This window comes from Periplaneta americana, chromosome 10, assembly GCF_040183065.1.
Source record: "Periplaneta americana isolate PAMFEO1 chromosome 10, P.americana_PAMFEO1_priV1, whole genome shotgun sequence".
Taxonomy (NCBI): domain Eukaryota; kingdom Metazoa; phylum Arthropoda; class Insecta; order Blattodea; family Blattidae; genus Periplaneta; species Periplaneta americana.
The window spans coordinates 17,032,447-17,047,119 of record NC_091126.1 but is presented as its reverse complement, the minus strand read 5'-3'; the positions used below and the strand labels follow the sequence as shown (position 1 = coordinate 17,047,119).

General features: G+C 36.7%; 1 protein-coding gene across 3 annotated transcripts in view; it reads right to left on the bottom strand.

Annotated features, from left to right (window-relative positions):
* Window positions 1-3,813: 3,813 nt before the first annotated feature.
* nompA (no mechanoreceptor potential A) overlaps window positions 3,814-14,673 on the bottom strand; it is a 111,271-nt gene continuing 100,411 nt past the window's right edge. For 2 of the 3 annotated variants that reach the window (XM_069836957.1, XM_069836959.1), the window contains 3 exons: window positions 10,200-10,360; window positions 6,504-6,638; window positions 3,814-5,314 (listed from right to left, as the gene is read on the bottom strand). In XM_069836957.1, coding sequence (XP_069693058.1) covers window positions 5,110-5,314; window positions 6,504-6,638; window positions 10,200-10,360 — 501 coding nt within the window. In that variant the 3' untranslated portion in view covers window positions 3,814-5,109. The remainder of the gene's footprint in view (window positions 5,315-6,503; window positions 6,639-10,199; window positions 10,361-14,673) is intronic. The other variant, XM_069836958.1, reaches the window with a different exon arrangement.

Sequence of the window (14,673 nt, the reverse complement as noted above, 5' to 3'; positions counted from 1 at the left end):
GGAACATCATTTTAATACCTTGTATATTATTTCCGCAACTTTTTTTTTCGCATAACAAATAATAATCCGTGGCGCTACAGCCCGTGAAGGGCTTAGACCGACCAGCCAGCTGCTGGCCTCACGCCCACATGTCGAAGCAGAGGTGGACGATCATCCAACCAGAATGGAAGTATCGTGTGGTTAGCACGATGATCCTCCCCCCAGCCATTATAGCTGGCATTCACAACCGGATTTCGCTACCTATCATAGCTTCCCAAGTGCATCACGATGCTGGGTGGGCACCGGTCCCATACACTGGCCGAAATTTCATGAGAAAATTTCTTCCGCATGAGGACTTGAACTAGCGCACATTCCGTAACACGAGTTCTAGGCAGGATGCCTAGTGCAGAGGGCAGCCACTAGAGGGAACCCAAGAGTTGGAGCTTAATCTGAGACGATTCTATTCGGCGCCGGGGTTGTATCCGGTGTGGCTTAGTGGATAAAGCATCAGCACGTAGAGCTGAAAACCCGGGTTCAAATCCCGGCGCCGGAGAGAATTTTTCTCCGTTCCATTACTCTTTCATCGTATGATGACGCAGAATATCTGCATGGAAATATCATATGTACTTCGGTACATTAAAATAATATATAGGATGACTTAGACCGCTACGCCACAGCGCGGAACTTTTGGCATAACATCTTACACTAATAAGACATATCAGTGTGCAAAATTTGAAGGTCCTTCACAACTTTCCAGTGTTGAACGTTCCCTTGTAAGGCAAAAGGAACTTTTTTCAGAAAAATATGAAAACAATTCATTCTGTCTTGAATGCCAACGTTAGTGTTAGTGTATTAGTTTATTTTTTCTTTGGCTACACACTTCTTTAAAAAAAATCATCAGCCACCATTATAGTGCCACCATATCTTAGTTAAAAGATACTGCGCAGATTTTCAATTTATTCCTTTCTGAAACAGTTAAAAGCACTATGCATTCCAAACTGTGAATGTCATGAGAATGATACTGGCAGTCATGGTCATTTAATAAATAACCTTGTTATAGAACTGTTATATGTTGAGAAATCCAGTAGTCGAGCATGAACCCTTTCTTTTAATGAAAACTTAATAATAATAAGAAGAAAAGCGCACAATGTGCAACATTTATCGTGTAGGGACAAGACAGTCCGATTCAGTCACCGTTGCAAAATTTTGTCAATGACACAGCTCTGCGTTTGCACGTCATTACGTGATATCGGTCACACAATTCCCCGCAAAGTTCACACATACAGTCGGCGTCTGGTTGGTGGAATTTCTTGTTCTGGCAAATCATGTAGTGGAAGCCATGTACTGCTAGCCGGGTCATTATATGACGCAGATCGTATCCTCCCTGCATCCATTCTGTTGTGGACATGGCGTCAGTAGAATAGAAGTCACTCCATATGTGCCTCTTCTTTTCTTTCAGCTCCATCAGTGTAGTGTTGTAGTGGGCTGTGGATGGCAGCAGCAGTTGATGTCTGAGGTCTTCTATATAGAACGGCTGTTTGGCAAGCTCGTATACCAACCGTGATAATGTATATTTTGAGAGACATGGCTTTCTTTAGGAACGTCGATTTTATTCTCTCTAGCTCCATAAGGTCTCGTTTTTTTTCAAGTTTTCATATTAATGAAAACTTAATTACTTTTCACTGATTGTAGAGTGAAATCAGATTTTATTTTTAGCATAATCTACTTAATATCGCCCGAGATTCACATGTAATTACATGCCTAGCCTCAGTCCTGATTGTTACATCATGGACAAGAGACGCTGCTAAGTTTAAACAATATAATCACAAGGTACAAGAACAAGAGATAGTAAGCCAATTTATTATCACTTGTAACCAGAGCCCAGATGTTAAAAATCTAAATACCTTAAAATATATCTCATAAGCTCATTTACAATATACAATGCAGTAAATTAATGCTCAGGTTCTCAAAAATAAATGCATACTTATTATTACAAAATTCCTTTTGAAAAGCTCCTTTCGACATCTGCACTTACGGAGGAGAATGTTTGAAATGATCTAAGTCACTAGATGTTGAGTCTTCTTCAGATTCTGCTGCATTGAAATTTTCTCATGTTAGCAATTGAGGGGCTCAGAGAAAAAGAAGCCCATGCCACAAAAACTACATTTTGTAGGAGAAGCATTTATTCCACAGGGATTCTCTCTCTTCAAGTGAAGAGACATTTATAAATGCTTACCATGTCCGGTAACCACATGCCACAAGACTGGAAGTTCATAAAAGGGGGCCTAGATGACAATATCTGTCGGATTATTGAAGAGACTAAAAATCAACAGGAATGTCGCATGGACCCCTTTACTACTAGGCACCTCAATTAAGAAACTGAACACAAAGTGCTATAGCCCAAATTTTTGTCTCGAACAGGTTAATTTAATTTTTTTTGCCAAATTCACCTCTCATGTTGTTAGTGCAAATTCGATTTCTTTAATGAAAGCACTGACGTGTTCAATTATGGCACCACTTTCTTGGAGATTCGCAATGGTGGAGAGCAGGAAGGCGAAATTTGTGTTGAAGTATGAGTGCTTTTCCTCCATTTCATTGTAGAAATATCTCTTGAGCCTTTGATTTCTTCCACATCTGCTACAGACTTCAAAGTGTGGACACTATTGCAGCAATACATGAATGCATCAGGAGCTTCAGCGTGCAATGTTAACAGAGACTTTCTTTGTTCAGTGCACAAGTTCGGCACTTTTAAAGGAAGCAGGAGTGCACTTCTGCAGAGAGAGAGAGAGAGAGAGAGAGAGAGAGAGAGAGTGAGTGAGTGAGTGAGTGTGTGAGTGTGTGTGTGTGTGTGTGTCTCGCAGATACACCAGGGTTGCCACCTCTCAATGAATGCTGGACCTGGATGTCCCCTGTATAGTGTGGTAACTATCTATCCATAGATAGTTGCTAACCACTAGGATTGCTAATATTGCCTCATTACAGGCAATGCGAAATAGTATCGTCACAGTCTATTGTTCCTAGCACCCTCACAACTCAAGCTTCGTGACTATATATAATACTAGACTGGTAAAATTATGACTGGTGCATAGTTTCTTTCTTACACATTACGAATCAGTAAGAAAAAAAATGTTTAAAGACTACTTTCAACTGTACAATGATAAGAGTTCATATATTGTGAATGGATAGTCTCTGAAAAGGACATAAACCCAAAGATAATCTATTTTAACTATTCATTAGGCCTACACTTAAGAAGTTGACACTCTCTGGTAGAAAAGTGTCATAATTTCTTATTAATTTTGCTTCCTGTCTTCTCTCATAATGACCATTATTTTAAATTTGAGTTGACTGGGCATATGCAATTGGCTTGAGGGAATTGAATTATATTTGAATTTAAAAAATGTCATTTTTTGGTGCATTTTCCTGCATTAAGATAAATATTATAAGAGAATTATATGTACCGATGATATAAGGATTAAAATGTTACACCTAATTGAGAATATAGTATGATCTTAGAGATATAGAGTCAGTAATTTTCAGTTTATTCAATAATAGTTTTTTATTTATACACGAATATTCGTATACTGCACTTTTATCTTACTATCAATTAATGACGAATTATTTGTACGACAAAATTATTTTGTTCTTAGAGTTTTTGTTTTATTGATGTAACATTTCAAGTACTGATGGTTAATATACAGTGTTGTTCTTTTAATATGTACTTCTTAACTTCTGGTAGAAAGGGAAAAGATGACATTCCTAAAAAATGCATGTCAGGACATAGGATGTATGGAATGTTCCATGTAGTGTGGCATGTTATAATAAAAACTAGTACAATTTTTGAAGAAGCTGTTTACTTTATAAATAAAAATGACAATATCAAATTACAATTGCATACCTGCAACCCCTACCAGAGAATGCCACCCTCTAGTGTTCGAAACAATTTTGTATTTAAGTACTGTTTGTAATAAAAATGTCTTCTATGGTTTCAAATTCTAGAGGGCGGAGGCTGTAGTACTTTATTCGAAAATAATGATTAATAATGTAAAATGTAATTGCTAGCACTCTTTATTAATTACATTACCAAGCAATATATTTTCCCAAATACAGTGTGTGCAACCTCGATATGTCACGTGCTGTCATGTTAAATGACAAATGTTTCATGTAGTTTTCGATAAAAATGCCCTCTGAAACAGGTATGAAGTATAAGAAGAAATTTGTCTCTGTATTAATTCAGCAGCAGTGTCATATCGAGGTTTTGACGTAATTCTGGTGAGAAATGAAATAAGGAGTAACAGTTAACATTAAACAAGATTATTAATTAGGCCTATAATAATTTGAAGTACATGAGTCATTACATATTGGAGCAAATTGGTGGCTAACATGTTGCGATTTTGCAAAATTTTCATTATATTTGTTTCATTAAAATTTTTGTTCTATATTAGGTGTCTGATTCCATTATTTGCCAGTGAGTAACGTATGTTTAGTTGATATCATTGTAAATAATTAAAATAACTAGTCAGTGGAAGCATTTTGAGTCTGAGATCTGTGCAAAACAACTGAAGTCGAACAGTAGAGAAAGAATATTATTATTGCCTGCATTTCTAATAGGGGTCTAGTTCACACGTCGAACTCTAAATCTGATGATGTATGTCACAATGTAAATCATTGAAAATGTTTTGAATATCAACATGCTACCTCAGAATTGACATTATTAATGGTCGATTCAGACGTGTTTTGTTGATTTCAAAAAAATTTCCAATACAAGTTATATAATATCAACATGTAACCTAGAAATACACATACATATCTTAAATTCTAACAAATACAAAATTGATTATTGTATTTTATGCTATGGTAGAAAGGTGATACTACAATATACATTACATGTGCGTAAGGGAGGAATAGAACCACAACACATTGTTCCCAAACAAGGATAAATCACAGATACAAACACAGTGGGAGGCCTCGTGAAGGAAGTGATATTTTCGTCTGAAGGATTCCTTTGTCACATTGTTCTTCTGTAGAAATGTCGGCAGTTATTGTACTTGCCAGGTTGATAATCCAATACTGTCCATGTGTGAAGCAAGGCGTTCATACGTTCAGAATCTTTAAGAGTAAGAGTGAACAGAATCAGATGTTGACCTTCTGGCAGTGCTGACCAGCTTGAGACACAGCGATACTTCTCAAGCTGCGAGACCGTTCGAAAAGAGATGGATCCGTGTAGATGGGTTCACTAGGATCGTCAAATGTTCGGCTGTTGGTGATAGTTGAAACATCGGTGTCTTGGGATCCCGTGACACAGGTTGGCGGTCGTGTTGGCATGCTTGAAGAGAAACTGTTTATGTTTTTATTGTAATTTTATGTTACTGAATTTAATCTTTACTTCATAATTTGTCTTAATCTGAAGAATCCAAACTTACTTTCTAAACACAATTTATATACTCTGTTTTATAGTAGTTACATTTTTACCATTACAGTATCTGAGTGCAAGCAGGCAAGTGATTTACTCTCGTAATGATATCGAATTACGTGATAAGCAGGTACAGGTAACGCAAATAAGATACATTAGTTAAAATTAATAGTTAAGCCATGTTCGACATATATGTTGACATATTATATTAAGTCAACTACCATTATACAAGGAGTGCACTCAATTGAGTGACTTGGTGGCCGAGATTCCACAGTATATGCACTGTTCTCCTCTAATAACAATTGTTACCATAATAAGTAAATTCTGTACGACCAAAATTAAACTTTACATAGTTTATTATTATTATTATTATTATTATTATTATTATTATTACTAATGCCGCTGCTATTTACTACTAATCCATACTTATCAAATACAAAGTTGAGTAAAAAGCAAGTAAGATAATTATTATTTTAAAAAGTTAAAATATAGAAGCTGAGCGGTCCACGTTGCAGAAAAAATTACTAGGGTGGCACCCTGGCCCGCCCTGGCACAAATACACCCCTGATTATATTTGAAGAATGCATGAATACAGGAATCTCATTTTCGCTATCAGGTGGACAAGAGACGTTTTGAAAATTACTCCTCAATTGTGGGTTTGTAAAAATGACAAGATTAGGAATGTGTTTGTTGTAGTTTAACTCACTATGTCGGAATTTTTCCAGAGGAATCAATTAAAAAATAAGAAAAGTCTTAAAATATCATATGTTTACCTTGGACTTCACTGTCACACTATACTGTGGCTAACCCACCAAGTATTTCTTTATTATCGCAAGGTATAATAAAAATTACATTTAAACATCATTAATAAGGTTTGCATATTCCATTTTTGTTTCAAGTAAGTGAGAGAATATAATGTTATTGCTTTGTGAACATGCCAAATGTATTTGTGCGATGTTCAGAAGTCTATGTTAAACGCAAATATCCTAAGTAAATTTTATCTGCGAGACTTTTTCATGGGCAATGAGGCCAAAGATTTTTTAAAGACTTAACATCGATCATAAACATGTTTTACTGTACCTACGATTTAATAAGTAATAATTATAATACCGACCTCGTCTCGAATGCTTTCCTTGCGCCGGGCATTAGGAATGAGTAATTGTTGTTTCGACTTGGTGGGTAAGGCCCAGCTGGCGCAGGTGCAGTGCTATCAGCTGCTTTATTCTTGGTTTGCACTGACCAGTATCTCCTGAAAGTAAATAAGATCCGGCGATGTTCATATTACAAAATTATTTCGTATATAATTACAACGTATTACAGTACTGATAAAAAATATGTTAGGTTACTAATCTAATGGACCCTGGTTCAATACTTGGCAGAAATATAGAGTTGTACCTTCCTCTCATAGGAATTAAATATGTGTCCCTGGTACTGTGTGTTCTAAGTTATTTTAAGCATTGACTTTGCGCTAAGTTGCACATGGCCAAATAGTCCCACTATTCATGCATTGCTTACAGTCCTCAATAGGTACAGAGCGAACCTAAGGGTTCAAATCCCGAAAAGATAATGATGCTGCTGATGATAAAAAGAATGTAAAATGGTACCATATTATATTTATGATTACATCAAGCACGGGGATTTTATTATTATTTTTTTTAATTTCAACTATCTTCATGGAAATTCAGAGGGTTTGAATTAAACTTTTGGACTCAAGGAGGGCCTTTCTGAATTAGTACATTATGCAACGAGCCTATAATGGTAGTAATTAAGACGCGAGTATGTTTGTTTATGAAACGAGCGCAAGCGAGTATCATAATTTTCATACGAGCGTCTTAATTACCATTATAGGCAAGTTTCTTACGACTTTTTATGCTCGACCATATTTCTAACTTGAAATTATTCATAAGTATTCATGTTATGGTTATGTAAGTGAGGAGCGGAACTGACCTGAATTGTGAGATGTGCGCAGACGCGAAAGTATTGATTTTTTCCGAGGCATGAATGTCATTGACCTTGATATAATCTAGAGAATAACATGAAGATTGGTCTTGATATAACCTGGAAATTGATTTAAAATTGAAAAACGAGATGACAAATTGAATTTATTTGAATATTATTTACAATTAACGCTAATTATTATAGTAACTGAACATAACCTTCTGCGACAGTATTTGATTTCCAGCCTCCGTGACTTTTCACTAATTGTCTTTCGATTGCATATCCAAGAATAATCGATACTTGCGGTTTTATAATGGTACAATGGTGATTTCTCATTGGCTGAACAACTGAATTATAATGAATAGGTGTACTTTAATGAGGTGCATTGAAGGGCTACTACCAGATGTATAATTACTACATGTCGGGATGGTCGAGCATAAACACTTTATTAATATCTGATGTAGCTGGATATTTAAAAATTCTTCCATTGATTATATCACATACAATGTGCCATGTTTGTTTTATGGTTATAACATTAGCTAACAGCTGACACTCTGGTGTTATTCATGTATGACAGTTCAACAACTATAGGATTACCGACTTTTTATTTCATTCCTGTGGCAACAAGTGACTGTAAGTTACAGTGTTACTTGTATGGACGCCAGTTAAGTCAACCGATAATGGAAAACTCATATTTGAAGAGAGACTAATTTGACTTCCCCATGATTTTTTCTACAGTTTACCCCTTGCTCCTCCTATTGAAATTCTCAATCTTGGCCAGTGCTTAACTTCTCTCATTTGCATCCATATCAGAATGCCAGCACACACATTCATAATCAATTTTGCAAATTCTTAATGTAAAATTAATCTTCAACTACTCATTATTTTACACGGTTTCTTCTTATTATTTTATAAAATTCTTCATATTTAATCATCATTCAAAACGTTTGAATACAATGCTTACCACATACATTATCAATGTTCATTTATTTAGGATGAAGGATAGGGATCTCTCTGGGCTTATTCTCAGAATTGTTTATTCAAATATAAGCTGTAAGGCTTTTAGAGCTGAAAGATGTAATAAAGTGGGAAAAAAAGGAAACTAATTTACTCGAATTAATAATTTATAGTGGTTTAATATGTAGGTACTTGTAAATATGCAAGGAAGTTCAAACGATAAATATCAAGATTAAACGACAGAAAGAATGGAACGACATGGTCATTTTGCATGTTGGGAAAATCTGTGTAAAAATTCATTCAAGATCTTAGAGAAAATTAGTCAATCTTCAGCCATAATCTTGATTTATGTGTTTTCATAGTGGGATATTGGATCATTGTATAACTTAAAAATTATTATGCAAATCTAGTCTTTCAGGTAAAGCTCCCTCTAAAGCAGATTTGAATAATTTCAAGGGAAAAATTGTTCTGGGACCGGGTATCGATCCCGGGGCCTCTGGTTGAACGTACCAGTGCTCTACCAACTGAGCTACCCAGGAACTCCACCCGACACCATCTCAACTTTTCCCTTTATATCCACACAACTCGCGTGGGCTGACGAAACGCCAGAGACCCACATCGAGTGCACACAATCTCTGTGTGACTTGTAATTGTGGTTTTCTGTTAATGTACACAGTGACGTAAAGCTCCCTGTAAAGCAGATTTGAATAATTTCAAGGGAAAAATTGTTCCGGGGCCGGGTATCGATCCTGGGACCTCTGGTTATTGTTATGGATTAATGCAAATAAATGATAATATTAACAGTGAAAATTTTCTTTTCCAAGGATAGGCATGCAGAAGTGGGAATAAATGCAGGGGGAATCTTTGATCCCTAGCAGGGAAAACATTAATCTCTGTACAGTACCAGGAAAATGCTTTTACAAGAGGAGGGATTCCTTCCCATGATTACCATCGAACTTTTTGTGTAGGCCTATTTCTTCACACTGCACAATAGTCTCAGTAATATACATACATGTATATTATAATAAGAAAGCAACTCCAAACATAGATTTAGACTGGAGACCTATACAGGTGGAAGTGAAATAATCTTGCAGATTTTTTCGAGCGAATAGCTCAGGTTGTATGTAACAAAAAAACTGTAATATCATATTGGAGTCCACACCTGTGGAGTAACGGTCAGCGCGTCTGGCCGCGAAACCAGGTGGCCCGGGTTCGAATCCCGGTCGGGACAAGTTACCTGGTTGAGGTTTTTTCCGGGGTTTTCCCTCAACACAATACGAGCAAATGCTGGGTAACTTTCGGTGCTGGACCTCGGATTCACTTCACCGGCATTATCACCTTCATTTCATTCAGACGCTAAATAACCTGAGATGTTGATACAGCGTCGTAAAATAATCCAATTAAAAAAAAAATCATATTGGAAAGTTCATAGTTTTCTCAGAAAAATGTCTTTTCCCAAAGTAAATGTTTCACAGCCTCTTATTCGGTAAGTATTGCGAATTGGATCGTGATTTTTGTCCATATCGATAGAAAATCTAATAAAGAATAATTTATTCCTCTGTCGTATTTTAATAATGTGGGCGGTTTTCATGTAAATTTAATTTAAAAAGCACTAATTTCAAACCACTGAATGATGCAATCCACATCGCAATGTTGAAGTTATACAAGGGGGGCACGAGGCAGTACATGTATGCTGAGTTCGTTGACCTCTTACATCTGTATTGCGATATGAAAGAAGACATTTAGCGGCGAGGTTGCCGGACTGCTGGAACTTCCAGCTTCATTTTCTAATTAACCGTGCATTTAATCACAAAACGTAACATAGATTTTCTGTTCATTTAAGCGTACCCTGTATTGTTCCTTTTAATCTGCAAAGTTATTTCATTTTCACCGTGTATAAATGTGTTTGAATTACCGGTAACATATTCCTGCAAATGCAGTGATTACAATCAGCACCATCAGGATGATGATGACTGCTGAGATGAGGCCATAGTATTCTCCGTTTGTGAGACATATGGTTTCAGCAATGGGCTCAACTTTCTCTTCTTGCTGCAACTCGTGTCGAGATTCAAATACCTGTAAGAGAATAAAGTGGACAGGACTTCTGCATGACACAGTGTTTAATTAGGAGACAGAATCTACTTTATTCCTTGATATAATCTTGAATTACGTTTTGTTTAATATTGAGATTATGTTGATGCATTAGACAAATGAAATAGCGATTGTGATGGCCTGTGATAGATTACATTCCCTGGGGAAAGTTGGACTTTTCGGAAGCTCATCGTATGTTTCTGATTTAAAATGTCTATGGTTTTAATATTACATAAAATTAAACAAAAAAATAAATGTGAGAAAGAAAACTGGTATTATTTTATTTCAGTAATATCTTATATAAAACATCACTTCGGAATATGTATGGTAAGACTTTCCTGTGTTAAATTTCAACGTACCCCGTTTACATGTTTCGACCTATTTATGGGTCATCTTCAGAACTGGTCGTTGTTGGTCTTGGCACCTCTTGTTCTATGATGAAAGAGTACTGGAACGGAGAAAAATTCTCTCCGGCGCCGGGATTTGAACCCGGGTTTTCAGCTCTACGTGCTGATGCTTTATCCACTAAGCCACACCGGATACAATTCCGACGCCGGTTAGAATCGTCTCAGATTAAGCTCCAACTCTTGGGTTCATGGAAATATCATATGTACTTCGGTACATTAAAATAATATATATGATATGCGTAAATCACCTCGTGATTTAAGACGGCGCTTATTCCGTCGGATCCCGGCCAACTAGTCACTCATATCGAGTGCACCTCAGCACATGTGTTGACTTCGGTCCTGCGTTAATAGACATCTATGATGTAGTGCAGAGGGCGGCCACTAGAGGGAACCCAAGAGTTGGAGCTTAATCTGAGACGATTCTGACCGGCATCGGAGTTATATCCGGTGTGGCTTAGTGGATAAAGCATCAGCACGTAGAGCTGAAAACCCGGGTTCAAATCCCGGCGCCGGAGAGAATTTTTCTCCGTTCCATTACTCTTTCATCATATGATGATGCAGAATATCTGCATGGAAATATCATATGTACTTCGGTACATTAAAAAAAAAATATATATATATATATATATATATATACACCTCTTGTTCTGTTTCCTGTGAGGGTGTGTTCCTGTGGTATAGTGTAGAGTCAAAGAGTGTGTGTGTTTTGAAGTTGGGTTGTGTGTTGAGAATTTCGTTGGGGTGTGTTTTTGTGTGTCTGTATATTTCATATTGTTCTAGTGTGTTTAGTTTCTGGCTTTTTGGTTGGATGTGTAGTATTTCCATGTCTGTGTTGATGTCTCTGTGGGTGTGGTTAGCATTTGTGATGTGTTCTGCATATGTGGAGGTGTTTTGTAATTTTGTTATGGCTGTAATGTGTTCTTTGTAACGTGCTTGAAAGATATATATTATAAACGAGGTACGTTAAATTTAACACAGGAAAGTCTTACTGTACATATTCCGAAGTGATACAGTGTTAAAAGTTGTGTACTCAAGATGCATAAAACATCAGTTTTATTGTATTTTATGTTCATTATCATTCACATACACACATTGAGTTTTCCACTGAAAATAAGAAATTCATATTTTGCTAGCATTGCACTGTTTGACTTCTGAAAATTCCAAATATTGGTCTAAAAATAAGAACGAAGGAATATAAGCAGAGTAAGAAAAACCATGTACTTGCAACTTGAATTTCATTTAAATGGAATGTTCTTAACTACCTAGCAGATACAATAAAGGGAATACAGAATAATTTTGTTGAAATTTATATTCAACAAAAGGGGTAAAAAATGTTTCAATTCTTACAGTATTTTTACTTGTAAAGTAGGTTTGGATGATTTGGGATTTCTGTATTGTGAACATTTATGATTGCACATGTCACAATAATTGCAGGCCTATGCTGGTGAACGTGTGCAGTACTGTCACGAGTGGACTCTACTGATTCGTGATTTCGCCATTCTGTCTCAATTTACGACAGAGGTCGTCTTACCTAGTGTCATTCTTATCCTTCATGCTAGTTTGGCAGTTCGAAGAGGTTACTCACATTGGCTAAGACCTCAAGATCTCTTTCACAGGGATGTAGTGGAGGTGGAGCAGAACGGAGCGACGCTCCAGCACTGTGTTTGAAGGTGGAGCGGAGCTCCGGCACTGATTTGGAATTTTAAAATATGTTTTGACAACACAATACTTTCCCAGCTAATGATATCTTAGTTAATGTCAGAATATTTAGTGATTATATTTTCTGTGCTTCCTTTAGAAAATCGGAACAAGTTCGGAAGTAGAGGGTCGTGAGACCACTAGGAGCGTAGACGGGGTGTGTGGTGAGAAACGGGGAAAAAATCAGTGACAGGAAACCACCAAACTACACTTTAGTGCTCCTGCGCGAAACGATCACATTCCTAATTAACTTTCGTTTCGTATCGTATTTCGTTAGTTTTCGCGTCTTTGTACGATACAGGAGATTGTCTATGGTGCTACTTACCGAAATGTGTTGTATTTGTTTCCCAGTTATTTTACGAAGAGGATTTTAAACAGTTAATTTACTGCATATAACGTTACTAAAAGACTACTTGGAACTTTTGTTTTTATCTATTGCCCGTCAATAAATATGGAACAAGATAAACATAGACAAAAAACATTAACTTCTTTCTTTTCTCGTGCCATTGCTGTTACTAGTGGAATTACAAAAGTTGATATCTCAAGCCCATCGCTTCTATTTGATGAACCTAGTAATTCAACCAGAGATACTGTTATAAAAGACACAGTTCCAGTATGACTGCGAAGAATATTCAACGTCATAATGTTCAAAATAGTGAAAGCCAAAAAGTCGTCCTGCAAAGAGAGTGGCCGAATGTATAGAATGAAGAAAATACGTGGTCAAGAAAAAAAAAAAGCTTATCTGTGGATTGATTGTAAGCAATTTAAGCTAGGCTGTAAAGTGTGTCGTGAAGTAACTACATTAGGTGCATTAAAAAAAGAGTGTATTTCTGTATCTAATGAATGGCACTCATATTCAGTAAATTACTACAGATCGAACAGATCAGATCAAATCAGATCAGCTTAAGTCACTACGAAAAAAAAATCATTGAACACAAGAAATCCAATGCTCATAATATAGCACAAAAAATTATTGATACGTCTGAAAAGTAATCAATTGAAAATGTTGGCGAATAAACGAGTGCAGCCCACCGTGAAGCAACAGAGGCGAAATTTATATCAGCTTATTACATTGCACAGAATGATCACCCTCACAGCGACCATTTCGGTTTACTTGAGCTTCAGAAGCTAAATGGAGTAGGTATTGTTTGGTGTTGCCTTGCATTCTCCTTACAGTCTTACTTTATGGCACTTCTTTCTTTGTCTTAATTTTTTTGCATCCAAACCTTCCCCCCTTCCCAAAGATTAAAAAACATAAAGAGCTCCGGCACTGTAAAGTTTGGGACTACAACCCTGCACTTTCATGTAACTGGCCAGACTTGGGTAAATGACTAGTCAACAATCTTGCTATTATATTAAATCTGTATTTCTATATTCAGAATAAAGTCATGTCATTCCCTCACCAAGCAAACGAATCCTGCTCCAATCTCCAACAGTGTACTGCTAGCACAAACCCCGCTGGGACACTCTCTCTCTCTCTCTCTCTCATATATATATATATATATATATATATATATATATATATATATATATATATATATATATATACTGGGTGTTCATTTCAAAGTGTGTCATGACGTCACTGTTGTTGGGTCACCGATTTGAAGTGAGTTTCAGTTTATATGTTAGAGAAGTTGCCTATTATTTAAGGCGTTCTTCAATCTGAACTTGAGAACGTGTACGGTATAACTTGAACGTCGTAGCAACAGATGGCGGTCTGTACGGTCTGTGTGCTACCATAACCTCTTTCGAACTGTGTTTTGCGCCGGCAAGTCGTACGCAGGGTATTTGTTATCATCGGTTGCGTACGGTAACATTCCACAACACAAATCAAATGCTCCGTGTCCATGTTGACCGTCGAAGTTAATGTCAACAAATACGTAAGTAATCGTCTTAACCCTCTCCCCATATCCCGACAGTACGTATTTCCAAACAGTTCACATTCCTGCCACTACCGGCGTTACCGTACGTATCGGCATGTACTCTTCAGAATGAACGCCGTACTTGCTAGCCAACTTCTCTGCCTCTTAGATTATACACCTGAGCTGCGGAAGTGTAGGAAGATTGAATTCTCTAGGCTCATCAGCTAGCCACATGACGGCATACAGCGAGCCAAGACACATTTTGAACTGAACACCCAGTATATATATATATATATATATATATATATATATATATATATATATATATATA